The following is a 15,874-nucleotide window of genomic DNA, read 5'->3' on the forward strand; positions in this document are numbered from 1 at the left end:
TTAAAGTGTTATTAGATAGATTTTCATTTTCGTTTTGGTCTTGTTTAGTTCGCGAAAGTCAACCATTTGGGAAAATTTTAACGTCAGGAATTGTAGTTTTCTTGTGGCCATTTTGTAGAGGTCACCGATAGCTTTCGCTGAGCATTGGAATTTTTCCGAACGACACTTCCCAAAAGCCTCTATGGGGTTTCAAGCTTCATACTTCTGTATGAATATTTTTTATATCTATTATTATTATATATCACCCTGATCCAGATTCAGACTTTTCAAGATTACTAGATCTTGAATATCAGTGCTTTAATCCTACCAATCTCCAATCTCCATCTAGTGAATATGAAAAAGAATACAAGGAAGACAAGAGACCACATTGCAGAGACATCTATAATGTCTAATTATATTGTTAAATACATAAAGGACATAAAATCATAATGGAATTGTAATTAAAAAAAAATACTCCCACTAGGGTAACAACTAAAAAACATTCATTCAAAGGCAGCTGATCAACCAGGCGTGCTTTGAGGAGCTGTATTCTAAGTGAGGTTTCAGTTTGCTGAAGGTGATGACAGATGGACTTTTTTTTATGTTGAAGATATTTTTTCTTTAATCTAAATTACATTTGTGATTGACAATCTTTGTTGTGACTTTTATGAGCATAAACATTTATGTCATCAACATTTGGTTGAAAACAAAATAGGCCACCACAAATGTGAACAAAAATTTTTAAATAAAATTGATTTGCCATGAAGGCAAAACATTGTGTATTATTTCAGTTAACAAACTTTGCCATCTTATTTATATTGAAACATATTTTAAAATAAATTGTATAGTACATTTTGCAACTACCCGTTTTGAATATTTGATCCAGATTAAAGCTTGGGTTTAATTTCCTGATCTGATCGGATATCAAAGTGATCCTAATCCTGTTTTTTGGTTTTCAACTACCCAAAATACAAATCTGATCCAATCAGATAGGGATTAAAAGTGTTTAACTCCTGGGCCCTGGTGATACTAAATCCAAATTGAACTCGGCCATTTGAAATATAAGATTTGGCACAATCCATAAATGTGCGAATTTGCTATAATAAGGTATTTTATAAGCCTACTATTCTATATTCTATAATAATATTTCAAATTGCATTGGTCCGGATGGGAGAATTCAGTACTGTATCTACAAAACCATCTGTTTAATCATCTTCCCTTTATTCATTTCCTTAGATTTTTTGTACACATGATCTCAAGAAGGTACTGAACGAGATCAGTGGCAGTTTTTCATGGTGTTATTCACTGTTAAAGATGCAAAGAAAAATCATAATTCATATTCTCCTTTGTTTCATCACAATTTAAGCAAGCCTAGTAATAGACACAATATTTCTGACACTGGGAATACATTCACTGAGGTCCATAGATGTCCCTAGATACCAATAATATGCAAATGGCCTTGTAGAAGTGGAGCAATATTCCATTTACTTACTGTAGGTATGTATTTTAGGCGGATTTTCAGAAAATAGGGGTTAATGGAACCAAATACGAAATAAAATAATGTATCAATCGTAACTCCACCCATGTCATTTAAATGTACAAATACCCTTGTGGTCCAGGTTATGTGGGTCAAGACCAAGCGAGTACTCAAAGTAAGAATTGGAGAACACAAAACCGCCAAACGCAATAGAAATCCTGACTATGCAATGTCACCATGTTGAAGCAAACCACGGTTCGGTTTCCTCCCTCAAATTCATAGGCATAGAAAAAGTCAAGCCACCCCCAAAGGCATAAACATTAGGTCTTATTGAGCAATATGCAATCTTTTGTTTATAAATTTTTTTTACATGATATGAAAGTACAGGTTCATACCTTCAAAATAAGGCATCACTTCGAACAGACACTTTTCAATCGATTAACCAAGATGCGCTTCAAAGGCTTGGACTGTTTCTCTTAACGATGCATGCAGGACTACTGTACCCACATTGCAACACACCTAACCCCTGCCCCACCTAACACCTTCTCCCGATGAGCTGCAGGGGAGCAAGAATAAGATTTGTTATTATGATGTTAGAGACAGTTTACAGTCACTCTCAGTGGTACATACTCAGTGGTATGTGTGTATTGTGTGTGTGCTCCGTGGTATGTGTGTATTGTGTGTGCGCTGCCCTCAGTCAATGACAGTGACTCCGTTATGAGCGAGCAGCACGAGCCTGTCTGACTTGCGACTGAAATAGATGCATTCATTAGAGAAATTCAATAATCTAACAGTTATGACTTTATTATATGCCTTATACCCTTTATTAAAAACCTGCGACTGAGTCAAGTACGCAGGAGTGAGGCGCGGGCGGAAGTGGCAATTTTTCTAAATAAGAAAGACTAATGAAGATAAAATACTTTTTTTTTTTTTTTTTTTAAGATTTATTTTTTAGCGTTTATCGCTTTATTCTACTGGGCAGTCCAGTAGAGCGAGAGAGAGGAGGAATGGGAGACAGAGTGGGGAGAAGACATTCGGCAAATAACGACGGGTTCGGGAATCGAACCCGGGTCGGCCGTGCCGCGGCTGAGCGCGCTATGTGGTTCGCCACTGGTGCGCCCCGATAAAATACATTTTAAAACTTTATTCTTTCTTTGCGGCCCAGTACCAAATGATCCACGGCCAGGTAAAGGTCAGCGACCCAATAGTTGGGGACCTCTGCTATAGAGCCCTCTCTCTGTACTCCGTTATGCGCAAGCTTGCAGACTTGCGGAGCACGTACTGGAGTAGATGCCTTATTCTATGCGCACTGCCAGCCAGCCTTTATGTGACGGAGAGATACACTTAAAATTTTGACGGAGAGAGGCGGCTGGGTGGCGCAGCGGACTAAGCGTTCATCACCAACGCAAGAGACACTGGTATCGAATCCGGCTGTCAGCATTGCCTCCGGCTTGGCCGGCCGTCATACTGGCTCAATTGGCAGAGTCAGCGGGAGGGAAGCCGGTGGGGTGGTATTCTGGTCATTGTAAACAGCGACTCCTACAGGTCGGTCAGGGCGCCTGCACAGCGAGGGAGGGAGATGGTGAGGGTAGTGTGACCTCCCACACGTTACACCTCACCAATGAGAGTCCGCGCTGGCAGGTGAAAAGGTGCTGCTGGCTGTGTCTCCTATGTCTCGGAGGAAGCATCTGATAGACTTCAGGGCTCCTTAGATGACCAGTGGGGGGCACATGCGAGCAACGACCAGGACGGGGAGGGGGGAATTGGCATAACGACTAAATTGGGATGGGAGAAAAAACACAGAAAAACAGGAGGAGAAAAAGTTTAAAAAATAATAATAAAATTTTAGCTCCCGATTCAGATACAATTTAACACAAACGGTTCCAAAGATATTAATGTTTCTCTGCATATTTTCACACCGCCTCAGACCTATGTCTGAATTGCGCAACGTTTTGGGATTTTCTGAAGAATTGCACCGGCATAATCCGACCTAGACCGTGCCGCGTCACAGATGACGTAGTACGCTCAGCTGAGAGTACTACGGGTATTGCACTACCACCCCTGCAGGTCTTATATCAAGAGGTGCAAATCCAGAGCCTGCAGAATAATGAAAGACCCTCACCACCCCAACAACAGCCTGTTCAAGCTGCTGCGGTCAGGCAAACGCCTGCGAACACCAGCAACCAGGACAGAGAGACTTCGGCTCAGCTTCTTCCCCCAGACCATCAGAGTCTTGAACACTGAACTCTCCACACACAAGTACACATGAGCACACACAACACACACACTGTATACGCTCACACACTAGCAGTCACTTTAGCATGAACACACACACACACATGCTGCACACGCTCACACTCATGGTCACTTTACACAATGAAAGGTCACTTTAAAAACAAGAACGGGAGTGGTTCTTGTATAGTAAACAGATGGACAGCAAGCTAGCATAAGGACACATAGTATAACTGTAGATTGTATAGTATAGCATTGTATAGTAGTGTACATAAGACCCAGTGCCTCATCCGTAGCTAACAGTGTATTGCACTATCGCAGGACCTAGCATGTCTTACCATGCTTTTTGTAAACTTCATGTACATATACCTGTTATGTCTTATTCTTATTACTTGTATTATTGCACAAATGTCTTATTCTCATCCTATTGGATTCTTATTATTGTATTATTGCATTATTGTATTATTGCACAATCGTTGCGGGCAAGACCCCCCGCATTTCACTGTATGCTTGTATGCCGTGACAAATAAAACTCTTGACTTGACTTGATCATTAACAAATAACTGTGTAGTTTCGAGCCCAGCTCTTGGCGTTACTTGCTACCCGCTGGCCGGTCGTTCATACTAACACAATTGGCAAGTGTTAGAGGGTGGGAAAGCCGGTGGGTGGGGATTTGACGTTGTGGACAGCGACTCCTACAGGTCGGTTTGGTGACGCCGGTGCGACGGAAGCAGGAAGTGACGGGGGCAGCGTGAGCCTCCCACGCGTTACTCCTCACCACTGAGAGTTCGAGCTGCTGCGGTGAAAAGATGCGACAGGCTGCCTCCTCGTGTACCGGAGGGGACACGTGATGCAAGGCTTCTGTCCTCACTACAACCGACCTGTGGGAGGCATAGTCTAGCAACGTTCAAGACAGGGGAGGGAAGAATTGGCTATACGAAATTGGGATGGGAGAAAAATAGAAAATGGGGAGAAAAAGTGGATAAAAAAAAAAGACTGGGAAGCCTTTTGGATCCATCCCCTTAATGCAGCATCTTCTGATGAGTTACCAACCGAGTTTCACCTGCTGCCTCTAATGATCCCTGGTCTCTTTTCTCTTCAGGTACTGTGGTCAATATTTAGAACATGTCAATATTTGTAAATAATGATATGGATTAATCAATGCAATTTTCCCCCAGGATACTTTGTAGATGGGATGTAAGGGCCACTAAAAAAAGCAATTTGACTATGTAATTATTATAGACCCCTTTAGGAATACTGAGGCTACCCACCCTGCCTATAGGTGAAATATTGTTGATATATTATGTAATGTCTATTGATGTTTCTACATACATTATTTACTAATTGTGATGAGTGCCATTACTTATTCTTTATAATTTTTCATAGTTTTTCAAAATGGCTGTCAATTACTTAATTATCATTTATTCGTTCTGCTGTTGACTCTGAGGAAGACGCTTGTCCAAACGTCAGTCACCCCCCTGCAATAAGCATGCAGACTTTATAAGTGTTTTATTATTTTGAAGTTTGCTTATATTTCCTGTTGAGCACCAAAGCCCTCTTATTATGTCCTGTCCTCTGCTATTGAGCACAGATGCAGCAGATGGAGAGGAGCAATGAAGAGGAGCAATGAAGAGAAGCGATGGAGAGAAGCGATGGAGAGGAGGAGAGGAGCGATGAAGAGGAGCGATGGAGAGATGGAGCGCAGCGATAGAGAGGAGCAATGAAGAGAAGCGATGGAGAGGAGGAGAGAAGCGATGAAGAGAAGCGATGGAGATGAGGAGAGGAGCCATGGAGAGGAGCGATGGGGAGGAGGAGAGGAGCAATGAAGAAGCGATGGAGAGGAGGAGAGAAGCGATGAAGGGAAGCGATGGAGAGGAGGAGAGGAGCCATGGAGAGGAGCGATGGGGAGGAGGAGAGGAGCAATGGAGAGAAGCGACGGAGAGAAGGAGAAGAGAGATGGAGAAGAGCGATGGGGAGGAGGAGAGGAGAGATGGAGAGAAGCGATGGAGAGGAGTGATGAAGAGAAGGAGAGGAGCGATGAAGAGGAGCGATGGAGAGGAGCGATGGAGAGGAGCGATGGAGAGGAGGAGAGGAGCGATGGAGAGAAGCAATGGAGAGCAGCGATGGAGAGGAGGAGAGATGGAGAGAAGCGATGGAGAGGAGGAGAGATGTAGAGGAGCGATGGGGAGGAGGAGAGGAGAGAGGAGCGATGGAGAGGAGGAGAGGAGCGATGAAGAGGAGCGATGGAGAGGAGCGATGGAGAGGAGGAGAGGAGCAATGAAGAGGAGCGATGGAGAGATAGAGCGCAGCGATAGAGAGGAGCAATGAAGAGAATCGATGGAGAGGAGGAGAGAAGCGATGAAGAGAAGCGATGGAGAGGAGGAGAGGAGCCATGGAGAGGAGCGATAAAAAAAACAATCTGCTACGACAATGTTGACTGGAAAATGAGTCTTTGATAAGCGACAGGCAAATTTGTACGAAGAGGATTTCTTCACTACACTAACCAATGCAATGTTAGACATTCCCGATTACTCATTTATAATAGGTGCGGATTTTAATGCCATCTGGAACCCAAGGATGGACAAATCTTACCTCGCCTTTTCCAGCGAACAAAAGAATTCATCTAAGGCATTAAAGGATTGGTCGAAGATTACAGGTGTAAATGACTTATGGCGATTACTTAATCCCACGACCCGAAAGTACTCTTGTCGATCTGCGAGACATAACACATTATCCAGAATAGATTATGTCTTTGCATCACAGAGACTATTTGATAATTATGAAGTGGAAATGATACCCAGATCACTGTTATTTACTCCTTAAAGGAACATTTGGTATACTATCCTCCCGAGCCCCAAGATGGCGATTTAACTCGATGCTGCTTAATAACAAGGAATTCATTACACAACTCAAAGAAGCTCTTATAGTATTCCAACGGGAGAATGCAAACTCGGTGCAAGACCCCAGAATAATATGGATGTCGGTAAAGGGAATGATCAAAGATTTCACTGATAGCTTTTCCTCCAAAATGCGCAAGAATCAATGCACAAAACTGGCTGAGCTGGAAACGCTTTACTCAACGTTATTTAATTCTCTAAAATACAACAACTCAACTCGACTAGAGAATAAGTTAACGTACTAAAAATAGAGATCAATGCCATATACAGACAACAATCGGAAATACAAATACGCAGCACAAGACAACAGCAGTACTCCCAAGGTTCTAAACCTAGTCACCTATTAGCCATGCGATTAAAAATTAATGCAAAATTTGCAGATATAACTTCCATTAGAGCACAACAAGTACTTGAAACAGACCCTGTAAAAATAAACGATACATTCAAAGAATTCTACTCCGACTTATATAAATCAGAAACGACCTTCGATCAAAACAAAATGGACACATATCTTAATCAAATTATTCTCCCTAAACTTTCAGAGGATGACGCTAAACAGTTAGAAACACCGATCACACTAGAGGAACTCAAGAAGGCCATATCCGAAATGCAAAGTGGTAAGGCTCCTGGAAGAGACGGTATCTCATCAGAAATGTACCTTTCTTGTTGGGACATAATTGGACCCTTATTACTAAATATGATCTTATACTCAGTCAAGGAGGGGAACTTCCATAAGAATGACAATATTGCACTCATAACAGTCCTCCTTAAAAAAGACAAAGACCCCAACGAGTGCGGTAGTTATAGACCTTTAAGCCTCCTCGGAACCAATATCAAACTGTACTCTAAGGTATTAGCCATCAGATTACAAAAGCATATGACGTCTTTAGTTCACCCGGACCAAACTGGCTTCATAAGAGGCCGCCTGATCACTGATAACATAAGACGAATACTGCACGTACTAGATGCCGACAAGGATGACACCATACCTAAGGCGATGCTGTCCCTGGATGCTATGAAAGCCTTTGACAGGCTGGAATGGTCGTATCTATGGGCAGTATTAGAAAGGATGGGGTTAGGAAAAGGATTCATTGATATGATTAAAGTATTATACAAAGACCCATCGGCCATGATTACAACAGGTACAATCATCTCCAAAATCTTTCCGGTATCACGCTCAGCCAGACAGGGTTGCCCTCTTAGTCCCAGACTATTCAATCTATCATTAGAGCCTTTAGCACAATATATAAGACAATCCCAATCCATAGAACCAATCGTAATCAAGGGCACACAACATAAAATTTGTTTATATGCGGACAACGTAATATTGTTCATGCAAAACCCCAACACCACATTGCCTCATCTGCTCAAGTTGATTGAGAACTTTGGTGATTTATCGGGATTTAAGATAAATTGGCCGAAGTCGGCTTTCCTTCCACTTAACACCCCTGCAAAAAAAGATATAACCCTCCCAGGAGAGATACCGATGGTAAAACATTTTAGATGCTTGGGAGTGGAAATATTCCCCGCCATAAGACAAACGGTGAAGCACAATTACACAAAAATCCAAAACAAAATCAAAGACGACCTTGATAGGTGGGCAAAACTTAAAAACACAGTACAAGCACGGATATCAATAGTTAAGATGGATGTACTACCTAGAATCAACTTCTTCAGTTCAATGCTACCGTTACCCCCTCCAGAGGGTTACTGGAAAAGATTACACTCCTCCACATACAAATTTATTTGGAATAACAAACCACCACGTATAAAAAGATCCACCGCACAGAGAAATAAAGCAGATGGCATTTCCAGATTTTTTCCAATATTTTAAGGCGTACACATTAAGACCATTGACAACATGGTTTGACCCCCAAGCATTAGTATCCTGGAGAAAATTAGAAGAAAACATAGTAGCCCCACATAGACTGAAGGACATAGCATACACTAAACTACCAATCAAGCACTGTGAACGGAAATTTGGCCCCATAATTACTCATGCGATCCGGATATGGCGTGAAACACACAAAAAAATCCTAACCCACATAAATGGCACAATCATACTCCCTTATTCAATAACAATGCACTCTTAATTGAAAAACGACCTATAAGATTCCCTATATGGCAAGAGCAAGGCATACACTCATTAGGGGATGTTTTTAACAAACAGGGTTTTTGTAGTTATAAAGAAATACGCAATTTTTTTTATCTCACCAAGTCCACATGGCTTTTTTACATACAGTTACAGCTATGTTTGAAGTCTCACGGTGTTCCATTAGACATACCAATTGAACACCACAGATACCACAAATTCTTCTATGAAAGAGAGACATCGAGAGGTTTTGTTTCAGATTTTTATCATCAATTACTAACGTCCTCGTATGAAACCCTCCAACTAGACTCTGCCTGGAGGAGGGATATACCAGACCTGGAAAATGACTTTGATTGGCAAGGAGCCTGGGCAAATGTCCGACTTACATCAAGGAACCCGGACCATCAACAAATCAATCTTAACTATATTCACAGGACATACTTGACTCCTATAAGACTGTGCAGAATGGGTCTTAAACAAGACTCTAAATGCTCCCAATGTACAAATGGGGACGAAGGGACATTTATGCACATGTATTGGGACTGCCCACCAGTTAAGACATTCTGGAAAGATGTGACCCAACAATTATCAAAACTCGTATCTTGGAATATACCTGTACACCCCTCGGTATTACTATTGAATGATGTTTTTGAGTTTGCAGTAAATCCACAGCTAAAGAGATTGGTTTTATCGGGTATCACAGTAGCTAAAAAGCTGATCGCATCACGCTGGTTTCAACCGGAAAAAATTTGCCGGAAAGTTTGGTTTCTTACATATCTCGATGTGATTTATCAAGAAATATCTACAGCAAGAATTCTGGGTCTCAATGAATCCAAAATGTCAATGTGGTTAGAAGTGGTGGAGAGAATAAAAGCTAGCTTATAATGGTAGTGTCTGGTTAGGTGCGAGGGATAATGGAGGTACTACCCAAGGTGGGGTCCGGGAGGGGGGGGTTCGAGCTGGAGCATATGTGTGTAGGTTTTTAGATAACAGGTATTAGGGGTATATCTTATATAAGACAATTAACTAAAATGTGATTTCATTGGATGTGCTCTGACAATTAATGCTTGTATATCTTATCGTGTGTTGTCATGTTTGTTTATGTGTTTGTTTAAAAAATAATAAAATAATAAAAAAATAAAAAATAAAATACAAAAAAAAAAGATAAGCGACAGGCAGATTAGACACATAGCTATAATTAAAAACATAGATTAGGCAATATTAACGCTAACATTGAAGTGGCCCTGGGCATTCAAGGGACTAATAATGAATTAAACTTGGGCAGTGAAAGTGTTAATAAAACGTGCTTAATTAAGTCGAATTCTGCCTTTGTCTCTATTAACTACATATAAATTTAAATATTTATATAATTGTTTGCTTTATAGACGAAAGTTGCAACATAATTATGTAATGTAATGTCGTTGGCTGTGTAACGGAGAGCAGCCGCCCAAGCAGCGCAGCTCCCAACTCATTATTAATTTAATTAATTAATCCAATCCAATCCACTTTATTTATAGGGCACATTTTAAAACAACAAAGTTGACTAAAGTGCTGTACAAGTCCCACAACATAAAAAAATGTAATAATAAATAAAATAATAATAATATATATATTTTAAAATCGAATCTCGGCCCCAAAGCTTCGACGGCCAAAAAAAAAGCTTCGAAGGTCAGCCCTAACTACAACACACTTAATAATGATACAGTAGATCATTCACTATCCATAGTTTCTTTATAGATGAACATTGCCGCTCTCAGTCGAAAACCTCATACGCCAATTTTAATCATTTCCGCGTTTCCATTTGAATTGAAGGTGTTCATGGTTTTCTTAAGTTGTGAGCTAGTTGCATGACCCCAGTGAGACAAATTGCAGCATATTAGTGATTGCTTTGCAGTTACTTCACTCAAAACTGTCACTCAAAACTCGCTGAGCAGAGCAAGGGACACACACTGTACTTTGTACTTTGTCAGCTACACATCAGGGAAACTCAGACTTTCACCTTTTTTTCTCAGTTTAGAAGCCAGGCTAGACACAAGAGCTTTTCAGTAAAAGATTTTCACTTGTCAAATTGTGAATATTGTGAATGGAATGGAGCAGAGCCCAGCTTCACTCACCACTATGAGGTTCCACATGCGGGCGGCCTCGGCCACTATGGTGGAGACACCACTGCAGCCCGGCATCAGCACTATCTTGATGGGCTCCGTGTAGAGGAGGTCATACAGCAGCTTGGGGGCTTCACCCGGGTCACACTGGAGGGAGAGAGAGACGGAGGGAAGGAGGGATTCAAGATTCAAGAGGTTTCTTCACCACATACATACACAAGACATATATTGAAATGAAGGTGGCCATGCCCGCTTCGATTGTGCAAAAAATACAAATAATAATAGAATAAAATAGAATAGAAATAAAATAGACATGATAAAGTACTAAGATAAAATACAAAAGGTAATGTACACTACTATACAGTTATACTCTATGTCACTATGCTATCCTAACTATACTATACAAAAACATCCATTTAAACATTTAAAGTGACCTTTTTTCTTTCCTTTAAAGTGACCTTTTCTTATGTGTTTAAAGTGACCTGTCGTGTGTTTGTGTGTGAGAGAGTGCAGAATATGTGGTGTGTGTGGATGGATGGATGGATGGATGATGGATGGATGGATGATGGATGGATGGATGGATGGATGGATGGATGGATGGATGGATGGATGGATGGATGGATGGATGGATGGATGGATGGATGGATGGATGGATGGATGGATGGATGGATGGATGGATGGATGGATGGATGGATGGATGGATGGAGATCAATGAGAAGACCCAGAAGCAACACACGACACATGACATGACAGAGGAGAGATGAGAGGACGAATGATAAGGCGATAGAGAGGAGGAAAGGGTGAGGTAGAGAGAGATGGACAGAGAGAGAGATAGAGGGGAAGAGAGATGGAGAAGATAGAGAGACAAGAGACAATGGTCGAGGAGAGGAGAAAAGAGAAAGAGAGAGCGAGGTAGAAGACGGGGGAGGAGGGGTAAAAGGACAATGGAGAAATACAGCAACAGGAGAGAGATGAGAGGGAAAGAAAAGGAAGAAGAGAAAGGAAGTAGGAAGAGAGTGGAGCGAGGGACAGACAGGAGAGCAGGAAGTAGGAAGACAGTGGAGCGAGGGACAGACAGGAGAGCAGGAAGTAGGAAGAGAGTGGAGCGAGGGACAGACAGGAGAGCAGGAAGTAGGAAGAGAGTGGAGCGAGGGACAGACAGGAGAGCAGGAAGTAGGAAGAGAGTGGAGCGAGGGACAGACAGGAGAGCAGGAAGTAGGAAGAGAGTGGAGCGAGGGACAGACAGGAGAGCAGGAAGTAGGAAGAGAGTGGAGCGAGGGACAGACAGGAGAGCAGGAAGTAGGAAGAGAGTGGAGCGAGGGACAGACAGGAGAGCAGGAAGTAGGAAGAGAGTGGAGCGAGGGACAGACAGGAGAGCAGGAAGTAGGAAGAGAAAAAAACACACAAATTAAACATTAGTTACTGTATCCATAATAAACTTCAACATCCATGCCTGGAAACTGTATATCAACCAAACAACTATTGAGGTGATATTGGTGGTATTTTTTGTGCATAATTACGACTATGAGCAAGGAACCTCGTGGTTTTGGTGATGCAGGACCTTTTCAGGGCAATCGCGTGCTAGCCCTCTTGTGCCCAGAGAGTCTAACGTTAAAGGCCAACTTTCAGATTAACAGCTAATATGGTTGGCATCTCAATCCATTTTCTTTGTCTTTCTTTTTTTTCTCCATGATTCCCACAATTCCATTCAGAGGCTGGAGTTAAAGAATTCAGTGAACACGCATGAAATCCTTTTTATAAAAGGTGAGTAAACGGCGCTCGTCAACTACAGTGGGGTATAGTAAACGCAAGAGGTGAATTCCTTGAATTGAACATAGAAATGGATGCTATAGATTAAAGGGGACATGTCTTGCTATTCCTTTCACTATTTGGGCAACTTTACACAATTTCCGTGAGTCTATGGAACACATCTGTAAGGTTTATCTGTTCACCGCTCCACGGTAGTCGCGGACACCAGAGTTGAGAGTAGGGCTGGGCGATTCTTGCTCAAATGTGAATCATGATTTTTCTCTCTAAGAATTGAGATCACGATTCTCTCACACGATTCTCTCACACGATTCTTATTTTTTCAATAAAATCATTTATTGCACTCTTTCTTAACACATTCCCCGCCAAAGACGAGTTAACTCGTTATAGCCCGCCAATCGAAAAGCGCCAACAACGAGTAAACTCATTGTTATGATCGTTATTTCTTTTATTCGCTATTTCCATTCATAATTCATCCAGCAAGGCTCTGGGAAAATCTGGCACTCTGTCTGAGATCGCAACGGCCTGATACCGCTGCCTGGTGGTAGGTCTAGGTGGAGGCAGTGTCTAGGTGGAGGCAGTGTGGCCACAATGATCCATCAGTGCCGCGCCAGCCAGATTACAAGCTGGCCGTCACCACAGCCACGGCTAAAACCAGCCTGACACATCCAATGAAGATTCAAGCCACGAGGAGGAGATACGGCTCTCCAAGTCCACACATGCACACACACATGAACAGTTTCAGGCACGAACGCACACACATACACATGTATACATGCACACACATAACACATAACACACATAATCTCTCTCTCTTTGACATACACACGTGGATGCACACACTCATATACATATATATACAGTACACTACACACACACACACACACACACACACACACACACTCACTTGCTCCCTCGCTCTCCCACTCACGGCGACTGTCACAAACAATCGCACCGGAGTCGATGGAGGCCTAACAGCCGATATGGCTCCTAATTGGGGTGTTTGTCTCAGTGGGAGAAGAGTCTGTGTGGAGCTGGGCCCTGTGATGCGTCTGAAGTGGTAATGACCTATCAACATTCAAACGTGTGGAATGGCCCCGGCGCTGTGCGGATTGATCTCTCTGTCCATGATTGGGTGGAATTACGGCAATGTAATTCCCGTCATTGTGATGTGGATGTTATTGTATCTGTTATAGGCTCAGATTTGCTCCGTGTGCACCAAGCTGCACTGGTATTGACCTTCATATGACAATAAAGGGCATTCCACACCCAGGACAACAGCTATAAAGATAACTAGTCTCATTCACCAAGGACTTGTGGAGCATTTTTACCTATTGTTAGGTTTTAGTGAGTTTTTCCTTACCTTCGCGTGCATGGGGTATGTCTGGGAGTGCTTGCATTCTTTCATTTATTTGCATTTATTTTAAATTTGTTGGACCTTATGGTGTCCTTGTTCTGTTCTTGACTTATTGTTATGTTTTCTTCTTGACTTGTTTAAAGAAGACCTGTACGGCCCATGGGGACATTAACGTGTGTTGTTGGGCCTTATAAATAAATTTGATTTGATTTGATTTGACTTACGACAAAAAGGGCTTTCTCTTAGGGCCATTTGAGACCTTTTCGGGCCGATTTTGGGATTCACCAACCGTACCAATAAAACATATATAATTAATATTATATTATAATATATTGTCTATATTCATGTCTTGCCCGAAAATATCTCAAATGGCCCTAAGAGAAAGCCCTTTTTGTCGTAAGTCCGTTGGAGAATGAGACCATGACTATACATAAAAGACTAAAGTCATTATTATGGAGAATGTCTGTGTTCTCAGGCAGTTCCCGCCACAATGATAACTATAACATAGCCAACATTACATTAGAGTAAGACAGTGGAACGTTATATCTTTATAGTTATTGTTCATAGTAATTATTATTAGATGAGATGGAAAGGTATAAAACTTAAAGGGATAGTTCAGACTTTTGGAGCTCTAGCCCTATTTCCTACTTACCAATGATGTTGCCTTTCCAGTATGAAGAACAGCATGGATTATGCTGAGAAAGGAATCTACTGATATACAACATAGTTTGTAAATGGGTAATAAGGCTAGCGTTCCAAAATTCGGAACTATCCCATTCTATTTTTTTTTAATCAAATTTGTATTTAGTTTCTTTTTTTGACATAACACAACAACAACAACCATACAACAATAATAATAATAATAATGACAGGACATAATATAAAATTAAATATTTCAACAGACCTAAAATAAGAGACAATTATAAAGGGAAATAGACACATGTATTACAATGAACCACCTGAGTCCCCTCCATCTCCAGACCCGTCAGCCGCAAGCCACAACCCCGGAGGACCCACAGCCCCCCGCGAGCCAAAGCACCACGCCTCTTTAGTGCCTCAACCCGCAGAGACCCCGAACCATGGCCCCCCCCAGTCCGCGCCCACGACCACCAGACCCAGATCAGAAGGGGATCAGAAAATATACATAGGACACCAAAAAATGAAAAATAATAAATAAAACAAAAACAACCCCCCCCCCCCCTCTCGCCCCAGGACCCCAACGTGAGACATGACATTCACAAAATACCTTATTCAGTACTCAATTTCCAGAGTCATATGCGCTCTTTTAGTTTTTCCACCACAGCCCACCAGACCGCGATATTGGATTCATTAACACCTATGACACGTGCAGTGGAAATCTCCAAATAAATAACATCAAGATAGGTGAGAATCCATACCTTCGGACATAACTTATCTGGTTGTATCCAGCGTGAGGCAATCAGCTTTTTGGCAGCCGTCAGACCAGCCAAAATGAGCCTCTTTACTTGTACAGAGGTCGGCAACTGAGAAACATCATTTAACAACAAAACAGAAGGCAAGGCCGGTATGGTATGGTTAGAGAGAAAATCTCTGATAACTGAGTGGTGACATTTTCCCAGAAGATCTCAACAGGAGGGCATTCCCAGTACATATGCATATATGTTCCAATGGCACCGTCCTGGACACAAGGTACATCGAGAGTCAGGCCTGAGACGGACCCATTAGGTTCAATCGCCTGGGGGTCAAATAAGTCCTATGAACAAAATTTAGATGGATCTGTTGGTGATCTGGGTTGCGTGATGATAGCCTAATATTTTCCCATACCGCATCCCAATCAAAATCTATATCCAACTCAGGGATATCCTTTCTCCAAATCATATCTAAGGGTAGGTCTTTATAAGGCCGTAAGTAAGTGCCGATAAAAGTCAGAGACGAAGCTTCTCGATGTCTCTCTGTCATAAAATAATTTGTGAAACCGGTGTCGTTCTAGTG

General features: G+C 41.9%; 1 protein-coding gene across 1 annotated transcript in view; it reads right to left on the bottom strand.

The window, feature by feature from the left end:
* gabbr1a (gamma-aminobutyric acid (GABA) B receptor, 1a) overlaps positions 1 to 15,874 on the bottom strand; it is a gene marked incomplete at both ends in the record, with an annotated part of 191,006 nt that overhangs the window by 116,776 nt on the left and 58,356 nt on the right. The window contains 1 exon segment of the mRNA XM_084336634.1: positions 10,792 to 10,926. Within this exon segment, the coding sequence (XP_084192760.1) occupies positions 10,792 to 10,926 (135 nt within the window).

This window comes from Notolepis coatsorum, assembly GCF_963971535.1.
Source record: "Notolepis coatsorum genome assembly, chromosome: 19".
Lineage (NCBI taxonomy): Eukaryota > Metazoa > Chordata > Actinopteri > Aulopiformes > Paralepididae > Notolepis > Notolepis coatsorum.